The 14,533-nt window shown below is 40.2% G+C and overlaps 3 protein-coding genes and 1 non-coding gene across 4 annotated transcripts; 2 read left to right on the plus strand and 2 right to left on the minus strand.

The window, feature by feature from the left end:
* Positions 1-222: 222 nt before the first annotated feature.
* On the plus strand, positions 223-2,717 carry LOC103859607 (ras-related protein RABA1g). Its single transcript, XM_009137176.3, has 2 exons — positions 223-1,831; positions 2,075-2,717. Exons 1-2 carry the CDS (start codon positions 1,611-1,613, stop codon positions 2,508-2,510), a joined length of 657 nt encoding a protein of 218 aa, XP_009135424.1. The 5' UTR covers positions 223-1,610; the 3' UTR covers positions 2,511-2,717.
* Positions 249-322, minus strand: TRNAL-UAG. Its single transcript has one exon. It is a non-coding gene; the product is annotated as a tRNA-Ile (tRNA).
* Positions 2,574-5,925, minus strand: LOC103859606 (probable E3 ubiquitin-protein ligase ZFP1). Its single transcript, XM_009137174.3, has 6 exons — positions 4,771-5,925; positions 3,851-4,512; positions 3,460-3,770; positions 3,279-3,374; positions 3,015-3,176; positions 2,574-2,934 (listed from the first exon to the last, which is right to left on the minus strand). The coding sequence occupies exons 2-6, from the start codon at positions 4,482-4,484 to the stop codon at positions 2,785-2,787; spliced, it is 1,353 nt and encodes a 450-aa protein (XP_009135422.1). The 5' UTR covers positions 4,485-4,512; positions 4,771-5,925; the 3' UTR covers positions 2,574-2,784.
* A 6,380-nt stretch (positions 5,926-12,305) lies between these two features.
* Positions 12,306-14,525, plus strand: LOC103859608 (reticulon-4-interacting protein 1, mitochondrial). The gene is made up of 7 exons (XM_009137177.3): positions 12,306-12,646; positions 12,891-13,118; positions 13,232-13,305; positions 13,422-13,581; positions 13,658-13,777; positions 13,885-13,993; positions 14,130-14,525. The coding sequence occupies exons 1-7, from the start codon at positions 12,416-12,418 to the stop codon at positions 14,306-14,308; spliced, it is 1,101 nt and encodes a 366-aa protein (XP_009135425.1). The 5' UTR covers positions 12,306-12,415; the 3' UTR covers positions 14,309-14,525.
* Positions 14,526-14,533: the final 8 nt, after the last annotated feature.

Raw genomic sequence — 14,533 nt, forward strand, 5'->3', positions numbered from 1 at the left:
CTAAATGGTTAAGATATATTAAATCTTAATATCATTAGTATATTTAATTAATCCAATTAAAAGACACTTCGGTTTTTGGGTTTAAAACCAAACCATTTGAGTTGAACCAAACGGGCTAGACATATACTTTGGTTTGATTCGGTTGAGTCGGTTTGTTTTGGTTCAGGTTTTTTGCCCACCCTTATTTTTAAGCACAAGAATGTTAGTTTAAAATAAATAGAAAGCATCAAAATTACAAAAAACCAAAATTTCCCCGGCGGGGCTCGAACCCGCGACCTTCGGCTCATAAGACCAACGCTCTAACCAACTGAGCTACGGGGAATGACTGGTAGTTTAGTTCCATTTATTTATATATTCGATTAATGCTATTATTACTCGTTTGATAGGTTAGACTCTGAAACAAATCTTGGAAGGAAATTCATCAAAAACAATCCGCTGACAATAAGAGATCAAATAGACGTCATTACAAATTTACATGATCCTCGAGTGTGTCTATTGACGTCCATCTTCGAACTCCCAAGATTCCATCTATGTCAACACGAGACCAAGTCTGTTTCCTTTTATCATTTATGATCATCATCAAGTTTAAGCTAACATTAAAGATCTTCGACTTCTTATCAATCTGCAATGAGTAGCTACCAACAACAGTCTCCTTCTTCTTCAATAGTATAATAAGATTCAACATCGTATTTAGTCTGTTGTCCTATTTGTGTTCGTATCTTAACAATGATGAAGGTTTGGACATGAACCAAAATAATTTGGAAAATTCGATCACAATAGGTTATATGATAGAAACATGGGATGGTTAGAACCATGTCACAATTAGCAGTTTGTATAGTCTCAAAATGTATTAAATAAAACAGAATAATTAGTTTATGGTTAGTTTACTTGTATGATTACTCAGCATATTGAATCAGTTTGGTGAACCACTAGTTGTAGTAAGCATGAACTTTTGCATAGTATATATGAATGAGATAAAGCAAATTATAAATTATAACAAAATAGTAATGTTGTTAGAATAACATAATTCTAGAGGGAGTATATTTATATATAGAAAGCTTTGAATAATCAATCGGAAAGAATATTTGAATAGCGATTAAGTAGTTGATTTTACTCGATTCATTCTTCGGTTCTTTTCATTCATTTCCAGATCATACCAAATTATGTTCATCGATAAACAGTGCTAACGTATGTGTTCAGTTTTACACGTTTACACATAAAAATCTATAAGAGGATGGATGGATCGATCAAGTAGAGTGTGATAGTGATCAAGTAGAGTATGATAGTGATTAAAGCTTTTCAAAACAACTCGACACTTCACGTAGTGATAGTGAGTAGTCACGGTTGTCTGATCTTGTGTTAGGCTAAGCAAAGATAGTGAGAGGTATATTAAAATCTCTATGCACACCTCTCGTGATTTCTCTGTAGCTTCTAACAATAAATGAAAATTTAAAATATCCGACCCGATCATAATTGTATACGACCCGGATCCGATCCGTCAACAGATCGTAGGGCCCAAAATTTAAATCCTCTCTCTTCATGTGCATGTGCGTCTCTTCTTCTTCTTCTTCGTCTGTACGCGCGGTTACCTGAAAAATCTCCGATCTACAATGGCGGCGTATAGAGCTGACGACGATTACGATTTCCTCTACAAGGTGGTCCTGATCGGAGACTCCGGCGTCGGCAAATCCAACCTCCTCTCTCGCTTCACCCGCAACGAGTTCAGCCTCGAGTCCAAATCCACGATCGGCGTCGAGTTCGCCACCAGAAGCATCCGCGTCGACGAAAAAGTCGTCAAGGCTCAGATTTGGGACACCGCCGGCCAAGAAAGGTACAATGAACGCTCATGAATCTCAATAAACTCATTTCTTTTCTTTTTTTCTGAATTCTTGATTTTGATTTGATGAATCTGAACCGAAACCAAAACTGATTCTTGATTATGTGCAGAGGTTAATAAAAATACATTTTTATGTTATAACTGTTATTAAAAAATTATAAAATAAAATTACATTTTCAAATTGTTGAATCTGAACGTTCAAGAACTCAATTCTTGATTTTCTTGATTTTTTTTAAGGTACCGAGCGATCACGAGCGCGTACTACCGAGGAGCCGTAGGAGCGTTCCTTGTCTACGACGTTACGCGGCGCGTGACGTTCGAGAACGTCGAGAGGTGGCTCAAGGAGCTCAGAGACCACACCGACGCCAACATCGTCTGTATGCTCGTCGGCAACAAGGCTGACTTGCGTCACCTACGAGCCGTTTCAACCGAAGACGCTACGGCCTTTGCGGAGAGAGAGAACACTTTCTTCATGGAGACATCAGCGCTCGAAGCTTTGAACGTCGAGGACGCTTTCACTCAAGTGCTTTCTCAGATATACCGCGTGGCGAGCAAGAAAGCGTTGGATGTTGGTGGAGACGATCATGCTGCGTTGCCTAAAGGGCAGAGTATTAACGTTGGGGGTAAGGATGATGTCTCTGAGGTCAAGAAGGTTGGTTGCTGCTCAAGTTGATGTGTTTCCTTGTAATGTTTTGAATCTATTTTTTTTTCACGTTATCATATTCAACAATCTATGAACAAAGAACATAAAATAAAAAACTTCAGGGGCCAACCAAAGAAAGCATGTACAGTTTTTTTTTATAGTCACTAAGCCAATCTTAGCTATAGATTGTAACACAAGCTAAGTGCATTTTTTTACAGAACTTGGGGCTTTGAAACTTGCCTTGACTCTGTTTCTCTTATAATAAAAAAAAAAAAAACAAAAACCATATAAGTTGTTATAACCTTTATCGTTCCTTGTTCTTGTCCATGACCAGTGCCTCTGATTTACAGATTGGGCAGATGTTCTTGATGACCAACCACTTCTCCAAGCATGCTGGATGGTACTCGTGCTTGCAGTCCAGCATTGCGATCTTATCTCGGTTCTTGTAGGTTTCCTGTCAGTAAATAAAAGCGAGATGTTAATTAGTAAGATTAACGTTTGCATAAGCTTGGAGGATGTAGTCTTGGCTTTTACCTGGCATATGGTGCAAGAATCTGTTTCTAGATCGGTAGATGGAGCTTCCTCCAGGTTGATTCTGGTGGATATGTAGGTTCTTCTTTTCACAAGATCTTTAACGGTTTCTTCTGATAAGCCAGTCTTCACTGTTCCAATATGGTCGCTCAAATCAAGAAGCTCCTGCGCCATCACAGTTTAGAATGTTAATAGTTAATTCATTCATTAAATATCTATATATGGTGAAAGATTTAGCCATGTGGTAGAGAGTAACGGTGGACTCACCTCATATGACATGTCCTCTATGTCCAAGCGCATGTCTTGATGATCATCAACCTCATCATCGTCGAAGAACTCTCCTTCCACGAAAAATGCATCTTCCTACACATATTAACATTAAAAAAAAAGAGTTAATCTATAAGAGCAAAACACTCTTGAGCAAACTGACACTAGAAGAGGGTATTACATAAGCGGGGAATGCTCTAAGGTGAGGAGGCAGTCCATAGTGTCTAAGACTCGCTGCAGGAGAAAAACCATCTCGAGGATGTTGCCGGTTAATCCTCAGCCCAGTTGATTGAACCGGCCCCACGTTTCTGTACGGAGCATCATGAATAGTCATGGGAACAGTGTATGAGGCTGACGTCATGCGAGGAGGGTATAAGGTGGGAGGAGGAGGAGGAGGTGCCGGATGATGGCTAAAGTAGTTAGGAGTAGGGTACGCAAATGGTACATCGTTTCTGCTACTAGATGCTTCATGGAACCTCGGAGCAGCATTACCTAAGAGAGATCAATCAAGAATAAGATTTATAAGAACTTGCATAAAGATAAGTTTATGTGCTTAGAATAAAAAATATTACCATTACCATGCATAAAAGGTATAGAGGGTGGTTGGAGCCAATACGAAGAGGATGATGATCCATCAGACGTGTTGTTGTCATTAACATGTTGGTCATACCAGATTGGGGCAGGAGGTGGAAAAGGATAGTTTCCTTGAGAGTAAGGAGGATCCATTGTGACTGCTCCTAGTCTGCTCCTCACACTTCGCTGATCCATTGGTTGTGGGTAAGCATTAGTAGCATAGTGTGGGAATGCCAAAGGCGCTGTCTCCGGAGGTGGTGCTGGTTCAGTAAGATACTGATAGTTTCCAGGTATAATAACTTCGTCGCTCTTTCTCTTGTATCCATGGCCCATAAAATGTGGATTACTCTCATGACTTCCAAGAGCTAAGGGATGAGCATGAAGAGGCTCGTAAGGGAGGTAGAGATTTGGTGGGGTTGACATGGTAGGACCAAGATTGGAAGCACGTTGATGATGATGGTGATGATGATGGTGATGAGGAGGGGGAGGAGGAGGATACTGTGGAAGACCGTTAAGCATAGAGTTGTTGTCATAAGGCTCTTGCAAGAAAGTAGGAACAGGGTTCATGTGTGGGGTGTCTGGATGAGAATGCTGCTCCATGTCGAAGCCAGTCACTATATGTCTCTGTCTCATAATGCTAGTTAGTTGCAGAAACAGCCTCCTGATATATTAAATTGTAGAAAAGATCAGAACCGTTACAGCTAAAATAAAACAAGGTACCAGATTAAAAAAACCTAGACGAACTAATCAGATTATGCCCTAATTCCGACAAACCCCAGAACAATGCAATTCTTTAACAGGTCGTGTAATAAGATAGATAAATATTATTTTATTTTTCCGGGAACAAACGTCAATATAATCGAAATCAAAAGCTCTAGAATCCGATTATTGTGATGATGATGATGATGAGATAAGTTACCTGATTATCGAAGGAGAGAGATCAAAGGACGAGAGGAGAGGATGGAGAAGGAAGACGGTGGGGGAAGGTTTTTATTCTCTCCTCAGTTTCTTCTTCCCTTTTTTTTTATTTATTCTCTTAATGTTTATCTTACCATTTTATAATAAATTAATTACTTCTATTTGGCTTGTTTTCATTGGTTCCTTGAGATTTCTCACAGCAAATGCTTTTTTTAAAGGCTAATTAATAATCATTGATATCCTAATTATGAGAACGACGTCGTTTTGCTTTCAATACATTAATGAATGAACACAATCTTTTGGATTTGTCTAAGATGGCCTTTGTCTTGTACCAAAGGCTTTGTAAGCGAAGCACCAAACTTCGCAGTTTATATCTTACAGTATCTTCAATCTATTGCAACTTATCATTGGTCATTGCTTTTGTAGAATTTTTGCAAACTATGCAGCATAACATATCTAAAAAGTTGAGAAATATTTGAATGCTCAAACAATTAAAATAAGTGTCTTACGATGTGGTTGAACGTTACTTATCACAAGAGCAAAAAAAGGCGAAACTAGGTCTGATTATTTTTATTTTCGTGAGAAAAATCGTGACGGGAAGACAATTGAAATGAATCCGAGGCAAGTAAAGACATGATGCGAATATACTAGGGAGGGTGCCTCCCATGTGCTTCTTTTGGTTGAACCACCTGTGACACCCGTCACCTCCTATCTGGAGAACAGCGTGCCATCAACAATATCTCATAGCATAATAACCCATATACACGACTCCACTCACCCTAAACCCAAATAAAAATCCGAAATAAAGCCCAGTAGCACCAATCCATCCAAATATCATATACTCGTCAGTCTCACCTGCATGGGGGCAAATGAGGGGTGAGTAACAGGTGAGTTACCCAGTGAGGTATGGGGATACTAAACCCGAAGTCCAAGGACCCGGACAGAGCACTCCGAATAAATATAATTTAATCCTAACACGTTGCAAAACACGGTACCTAAAGTACCCAGAGATCAAACAAGCTGCCCACTAACAGGCCAAAACACCACCGAATACGTGCTCGGTAACACACGCCCGTAGACGATTTATCGACCTCCACGCCTTGGCACAACAGGTCGACTACGCTGTGCCGCAGCAAACACCACACCCAATGTACTGTCTCCAGCCGAAATATCCATAGTCGGCTATCAACCAAATCACATCAATATACTATATATATATATATATATATATATATATTATCAATTACAAATGAACAAACATTGTTGAATCATCTAACACCCTAGTTCTGGTTAAGCAAAGAACCTAAAACTAAGCAAAACAATGACAGACTCAATTTCACGCAAACGGAAACACATTAGAAATAAATTATACTTATTCGAGGTCCTAAGCCGTGTAAGAGAAGCTCGGGAAAAGACCCTCACCTTAGCCAAAATCGAAGCTGGATCGGAAACAACTATGTCTCATGGTCTAGGCTTTAGTATGAATTATTTATCAAATAATTCTCACCTATAGTTCCACGTTTCTTCCTGCGCATGGCATGATACGATTAGGGCTTATGCTATTGATGTTACTTGTACTACAAGTAAAGGAAGATAACACTTAGCTAACAAGGGACGATGGTTGGTATGATCTTCGGTGATCACGACACGACTATCTAGTGGCATGGCCCACATCTCCGGTGACTTACGGTTGCTGATTGCGACGGATCAGGCTGAAACGATGGATCCATCTTTGGTCTCCGGTAGTTTGTGACTCGTGGCGGCTCGTGATCAACACTTGGTTCACCTGAGCGGTGGTATGAACAGAGGCGAGTGACTACGGTGGCGGTGACTTGTCATCTTTGATCACGTGCTCATATTACCAACCGATACGTAACGTCAACGACTTAGCATTGATGGCTCTCCACAACATGGATCCGCGGCGGGATGATAGGCTGGAGCGTCAAACAGACCGACTGGTGCAGCAATTAAATAGAGTGGACACTTGATAACTTCAAGCGCAAGAAAGGTCTCCATCTAGCCCTATCTCTCACTTTTTCTCCACGGCTAATGGTGCTATCTGATCTCCGGCAACACAACTACATCTCCGGTGGTGGTGTTTCATCTCTAGTGTGGCAAGGCATCGGCGAGACGTCGAATAAGAGCAGGAGGAAGAGATGATGAAGAAGATGGATCACGCAAGCTTCGTTGAACAATGACGGCACACGTCTTTAGGTTTTAGAATAAGGAGATAGGTAAGTTAATATATATAAAAAGACACCCGGTTATGCCAAACCACAAGGAAAAGAGTTCGGTTTGCTTTAAAGCTATATTTAAAATGAATCAAACCAATTTGACGAATCCGGGTCGTTACAATTCTTCCCTGCTTAATTGGAATTCGTCCTCGAATTCAAATCTCTATACTTGCCAGTTAGTTTTATTCTCCAAAATAAAATTTTAATATTCGATCTTCATCTTAGACTCGGTCTCTCAGGTTTCCTCCTGGATCTTATTTTTTTCTTATTGAACTTTGATAAATAAGGTCATCATTTTCTGAATTGCTTCCACAAGTCAATTTGTAATCTCCACCGACCCGATGAGTGCATACAAATTTTTTTTGCCGTAAGCTTCCTTTAGTTCTTGAGCATTTCTATTTGCTTCAACGTCCTTTAAACCATTGGTTGCTATACCTTAGAGTGCTTCCCTACTTTGGTCAATCATAGTATGTGTGCGAATTATCTTCCATAAAGAGCTTCGTAAGGTGATATCTGAATGCTCGAATAATATCTGTTACTGTACATGAACTATTTCGGCGGTACATACTTTACTCAAAAAAAAATTTATTTATTTATTTTTTTTTTTTTTCTTTTCTATAAACTACACCTACTCCATTAGCAACCAATTTATGCTCACGATCTGTAACTGCTCAACATGCTCCTCTTTTCTCCAAGAATAAATCAGGATGTCATCGATGAATATAATTGCGCACTTATCTAAGTGTTCATGAAAACATCATTCGTAAGCTTCACGAATGCGGCGCATTCGTCAAGCTAAATAGTATCACCTCAACTCATAATATCCATAACATATACAAAAATCCACATCCGTAGAAACTCCTCAGGTATAACAATCTGATGGTATCCTGATGCCAAGTCAATCTTCAAGAACCATGAACCTCTGGTAGGTAATCCAACAACTCATCAATACGCGGAAGCGATACTTATCCTTAAGGGTCCCTTTGTTCAGATCTCTGTAGTCGACACAATTCTGAAACTCCCATCTTTCTTCTTTACAAAAATAATGATGCTCCCCACGGTGAAGTACTCGGTCTAGTAAAACCCATGTCTGGTGAATCTTCCATATGCTCTTTAAGCTCGGTCATCTCTGCTGCCGCTAATCTGTATTGAAAACGTGAAACCGGTTATGTCCCTGACTCCAACCCGATCGTAAGAAAACGGCTCCTCTTGCTGGTGACGGCCCTTCCAAAGGCCTTAAATACATCTCGATACTATGCAATAACCCCAAGATCCTGCAACTCATGTTGTCCATCGTCCTTAACCATCGAAATGGTCACCAAACATCCATTTACTCATATATCCAATAACTCCTTAGCATGTAGTTTGCAGATAGTAAAAACTCTCATCGTATCCCAGAATAAGAACTCTTGCCCTCAGGCAAATCAACACTACTTGATGTCATGACATCCAATCCTTCTCAAGAATGACATCGCATAAACTTAGCTCCATCTCTGACGAATCTCTGAAAAACTCAACTCCTCCATGCATAAATGGTACAACTCGTATATAAATAGCTCTCAATGTCCTATGTCAGTTGTCCGAACTGACACACCTCTGAAACGATCAACAATGCCAAAAACTGACAAACAAAACCAAGCGTAACTCCAATATCAACACAACGCAAGCTGCTGCACCCCAATCCAAAAGCGATCCCCACGAGTTTACAAACCAAACATACCTCCAAAATAGTCAACATACTCGTACACAAAAACAATACATGCCAACCAATGGCTCACACCTCATACCACGTAATCTCCCGTGACAAAACTCGTGGAACAATTGCTTGAAGTAGGGTAGAAGCAGAAACGTCACATATCCACTCCTGGATAATCTCAGAACCATGACCGAAGGAACTGATAACACTCCTGAGACAACTGACGAGCTGAGACATCACACCTCTGCTGCTGAACATCTGTGTAGAACCCTGTTAGTCGAAGGATGAATGACGATGATTTTACTCATCGTCATAGAAAGAGACAATTGAGTTATTAATTACTGGACCGAATGGTGCTAAAAGAACTTCGCAAACATTTTTTTTTATTATATATATATATATATATAAAGTATTTTATACTTTAAAAAGAAAACGTAGAAAACCGAATCCCCTAATCGCCATCCCGGGTCGAGGCCGGGACGGAACCCCGCTCTGATACCAAATTATGACACCCGTCACCTCCTATCTGGAGAACAGCGTGCCACCAACAATATCTCATAGCATAATAACCCATATACACGACTCCACTCACCCTAAGCCCAAATAAAAATCCGAAATAAAGCCCAGTAGCACCAATCCATCCAAATATCATATACTCGTCAGTCTCACCTGCATGGGGGCAAATGAGGGGTGAGTAACAGGTGAGTTACCCAGTGAGGTATGGGGATACTAAACCCGAAGTCCAAGGACCCGGACAGAGCACTCCGAATAAATATAATTTAATCCTAACACGTTGCAAAACACGGTACCTAAAGTACCCAGAGATCAAACAAGCTGCCCACTAACAGGCCAAAACACCACCGAATACGTGCTCGGTAACACACGCCCGTAGACGATTTATCGACCTCCACGCCTTGGCACAACAGGTCGACTACGCTGTGCCGCAGCAAACACCACACCCAATGTACTGTCTCCAGCCGAAATATCCATAGTCGGCTATCAACCAAATCACATCAATATACTATATATATATATATATATATATATATATATATATATATATATATATATATATATTATCAATTACAAATGAACAAACATTGTTGAATCATCTAACACCCTAGTTCCGGTTAAGCAAAGAACCTAAAACTAAGCAAAACAATGACAGACTCAATTTCACGCAAACGGAAACACATTAGAAATAAATTATACTTATTCGAGGTCCTAAGCCGTGTAAGAGAAGCTCGGAAAAAGACCCTCACCTTAGCCAAAATCGAAGCTGGATCGGAAACAACTATGTCTCATGGTCTAGGCTTTAGTATGAATTATTTATCAAATAATTCTCACCTATAGTTCCACGTTTCTTCCTGCGCATGGCATGATACGATTAGGGCTTATGCTATTGATGTTACTTGTACTACAAGTAAAGGAAGATAACACTTAGCTAACAAGGGACGATGGTTGGTATGATCTTCGGTGATCACGACACGACTATCTAGTGGCATGGCCCACATCTCCGGTGACTTACGGTTGCTGATTGCGACGGATCAGGCTGAAACGATGGATCCATCTTTGGTCTCCGGTAGTTTGTGACTCGTGGCGGCTCGTGATCAACACTTGGTTCACCTGAGCGGTGGTATGAACAGAGGCGAGTGACTACGGTGGCGGTGACTTGTCATCTTTGATCACGTGCTCATATTACCAACCGATACGTAACGTCAACGACTTAGCATTGATGGCTCTCCACAACATGGATCCGCGGCGGGATGATAGGCTGGAGCGTCAAACAGACCGACAATGGTGCAGCAATTAAATAGAGTGGACACTTGATAACTTCAAGCGCAAGAAAGGTCTCCATCTAGCCCTATCTCTCACTTTTTCTCCACGGCTAATGGTGCTATCTGATCTCCGGCAACACAACTACATCTCCGGTGGTGGTGTTTCATCTCTAGTGTGGCAAGGCATCGGCGAGACGTCGAATAAGAGCAGGAGGAAGAGATGATGAAGAAGATGGATCACGCAAGCTTCGTTGAACAATGACGGCACACGTCTTTAGGTTTTAGAATAAGGAGATAGGTAAGTTAATATATATAAAAAGATACCCGGTTATGCCAAACCACAAGGAAAAGAGTTCGGTTTGCTTTAAAGCTATATTTAAAATGAATCAAACCAATTTGACGAATCCGGGTCGTTACACCACCATCGCACCTAATCATTTCAGTTTCTGTTTATGCTGTTAACAAAAAAACATTATAAAAATGCATCCATATCTTGTCCTGCCTTTTCTATTATAAAATTTCATAATTTAATACGACGACACAAAAAAAAACATTATTTTAATACATGTTTCTTTTATCATACCGTATATATAAAGCCAGGAGACTAAAACGTGGTAGAATTTGTACTAGTGTTGCCTATGGTTACAAGAATCTGTAAAAATACGGTTTGGTCAAACCTTTTAATCAAAATCCTAATGAACCCACCTGTAATCTTTCAAACAGGGAAAAAACCAGAAAGTCTCTGAAACATCTTGCGGCTGAGTTTCTAGGGGCCGACACTCAAAACGGAGAGCTGCGAGAGCACTGCCCTGTAAGTGTGTACATCTTACAAACATCTCTGGCTCGACTTTATCATGCTTTGGATCGGCAAATCTCAACTCTTTTTCCATGACAGATTGATGATGCACGAGCTGCAATGTTGTTTTACCAGAAGAAAGAGAAGAGAGTGAGAGAGAAATGTGAAAAGACCAGACACGGATGAGACTGAAACAAAAGAAGCGTAAGCCCAAGAAAAAAAGTTAAGGCTTCCACCAATGACACCCCCAATGGTTTGATAATTCTGTAACATCTCATTTTGTTGTTTATGAAAAAGTTTAAGAGAATCGATTGGTTATTTATGTTACCAAAGTGCACTTACCTTTTTCATCACACATCCATTTAGAATTTCAGAATTAAACGTGCTTGATCTAGAATGGTGGAAAGATGTGTAACCTATCAGAAAGTGATTCACCATAATGTGCGAGTGAGGCCAATATACGAAAAAATATCTTGCGGTAATTGCAAAGTTAGTAAACAAAAATTTTGGACCTTTAAAAAATTAATACACCGTCCGTTTGGATGGGATAGGACTCACGTATCAGAGAAAGTGAATGACCGTGAGAGTGGGCGGTCAGGTCATTACAAATCCTTACTCTAATACTCTTACTTGTTACTTAGCATCATGTTCCTAAAATGTATCATCTTGTTGTATACCAAGTTCATCACGATGTTATACCACATTAGCTTATTTAACTTGTATGATCAAATCACTCTTCTCAAAAGATTTGGTCTTAAAAGTTAAAATTATGATCTTTGTCTAAGTTCAAGATGTGTGTACGTAGAACCATGGTTTTACATTTTTTGGTTATGTATGCATAATTACGAAGCGGTTATGCATTTCTCTCGAGCTACGTTCCACTGATCTAAGCTCAATTCTCTCAATTCACAGATGAAATTGATAAAACTACACTTGGTTTACTAAATGTCAACCGGTTTGTTCCAAACCGGTAGATCAAAAGCTACAACTTGCATGTACAGTTCGTTAAATAAACCCGCTCTGTGGACGCTACTGCTGCCACGTCATAAGTTTCAGTTTCTCTGTTAAAAAAAAAAGGCTTTAAAAATAGAAGAAGCAGAGAGTTTCGCATCAACGAAGAAGAAGACGACGACTACTGAGAAATGCGAGGGATGAGATCACTTCGCGGTACTTCAAAAGCCGTATCGATTTTCCGTCCGGCGAGATTAAGCTCTCTTCGGAGCATCTTCACCGGTTGCCGTGCCGTGATGCTGCTTCGATTCGGCGGCCCGGAGGTTCTGGAGCTCCGGGAGAATGTTCCGGTGCCGAATCTCAACCCCAACGAGGTTCTCGTAAGGGCGAAAGCTGTCTCCGTCAATCCTCTTGATCGCAGAGCAAGTCTTCTCTCTCTCTCCTTGATCCGCTTTTGATTTCATTTGCGTTAATTAGGGTTTAGGATTGCTGTGATCGGTTAGATTGAGATCTCTCACGTGTGAAATGTTAATCTGCAATTGATGATAGTGTTTTGAGAAAGTTTGCTGCTTTCACTTTTTTTTTTCAGATTTTTAAAGTAAAAAAAAGTTTATTGTGTTTGGTACTCTCATAGTGACAGTAGTGAGATTGATGTTGTGATTTCAGATACGAGCTGGATATGGGCGTTCTGTGTTTCAGCCGCATCTTCCTATTATCATTGGACGTGATGTTAGTGGTGAGGTTGCTGCAGTTGGGAACTCTGTTAAGTCGTTTAGAGTAGGGCAAGAAGTTTTTGGTGCCTTGCATCCTACTGCGTTGAGGGGTACTTATACTGATTATGGAGTTCTTTCTGAGGAGGAACTTACTGAGAAGCCAGCGTCTGTTTCTCATGTGGTAAGTGAGAAGCTCGGTGTGCCTTGTAACCTCTCTATCTTTGGTTTTTGTTGTGTGAGTGATTATATTGTTTAGCTGTTTGATTGAGTTTTTTAAACTGTTGCCACTTGTAGGAGGCAAGTGCAATTCCTTTTGCAGCGTTGACTGCTTGGCGTGCTTTGAAGAGTAATGCTCGGATTCTCGAAGGGTATGATTCTTTAGAAACTTTTTGCTGTCTGCATGATGCAGGAAGCTGAGACTAATTCACCTTTCAACATTTCACATAGATGCTTTCGTGTTACTTAGAAACCTTTCTCTTTGCAGACAAAGGGTATTAGTTTTTGGGGGAGGAGGAGCGGTGGGTTTTGCTGCAATCCAGATTGCGGTAGCCTCTGGGTGTCATGTTACAGCCTCTTGTGTGGGTCAGACCAGAGATAGAATACTAGCAGCTGGTGCTGAGCAAGCTGTTGACTACACAACCGAGGTACTGATACTAGCCGCTTTTTCTCTCTGCTGATCCATGATTATGTTGTCATGAACCTTGATCTTTTCATGTACAGGACATTGAGATGGTGGTAAAAGGGAAGTTTGACGCTGTGTTGGATACTATTGGTCGGCCTGAAACCGAGAGAATAGGCATAAACTTCTTGAGGAAGGGTGGAAACTATATGACTCTCCAGGTATGTAACATTGTCTTGTGTTTCTTTTGCTACAATGATTTTGGTAGCTTAAGTCTTTGATTTTGCTTAACAAAAGCGTTTTCTTCTTTTGCATTTGTCTGTTGAAGGGTGAGGCTGCATCATTAACTGATAGATACGGTTTTGTAATTGGGCTTCCGCTTGCAACTTCACTCTTAGCGAAGAAGAAGATACAATATCAGTATTCTCATGGAATAGGTATATGATAGATCCTGCATTACTCTCTATCTTAAAATTGCAGTAACTATTCTGTTAATAAACATGTGTCATTAAACTATTTGAGTGTAAAAGAAAAGGTCTATCTGATAAAATCTGCATGAACTGAATAATACAGACTACTGGTGGTCGTATATGAGGGCTGATCCTGAAGGTCTAGCTGAGATTCAGCGGTTAGTCGGAGCAGGAAAGCTAAAGATACCAGTGGAAAAAACATTTCCGATAACCGAAGTTGTAGCAGCTCATGAAGCCAAGGAGAAGAAAGAGATTCCGGGCAAGGTGGTCCTAGAGCTCTGAACTATATATGTAGGAGTTACAATAATAAATACCTGCATAGCTCCTTAGCACTTGTTCTTTTTAGAATTTACACGCAGGAGAAACAAATGTTTTTCTCCGTCTTGAGTTTTCTGTAAATTAGATCTCTCATGCTTAGATTCAGATAAAAAAAAGCTTGAAGTTTCTGTATAGACTTTCAAAAGTTTTTTTTCGAATTTGGACATTGTCTTTGTTGCAACTTGCAGT

Source organism: Brassica rapa, chromosome A03 (assembly GCF_000309985.2).
Source record: "Brassica rapa cultivar Chiifu-401-42 chromosome A03, CAAS_Brap_v3.01, whole genome shotgun sequence".
Taxonomy (NCBI): domain Eukaryota; kingdom Viridiplantae; phylum Streptophyta; class Magnoliopsida; order Brassicales; family Brassicaceae; genus Brassica; species Brassica rapa.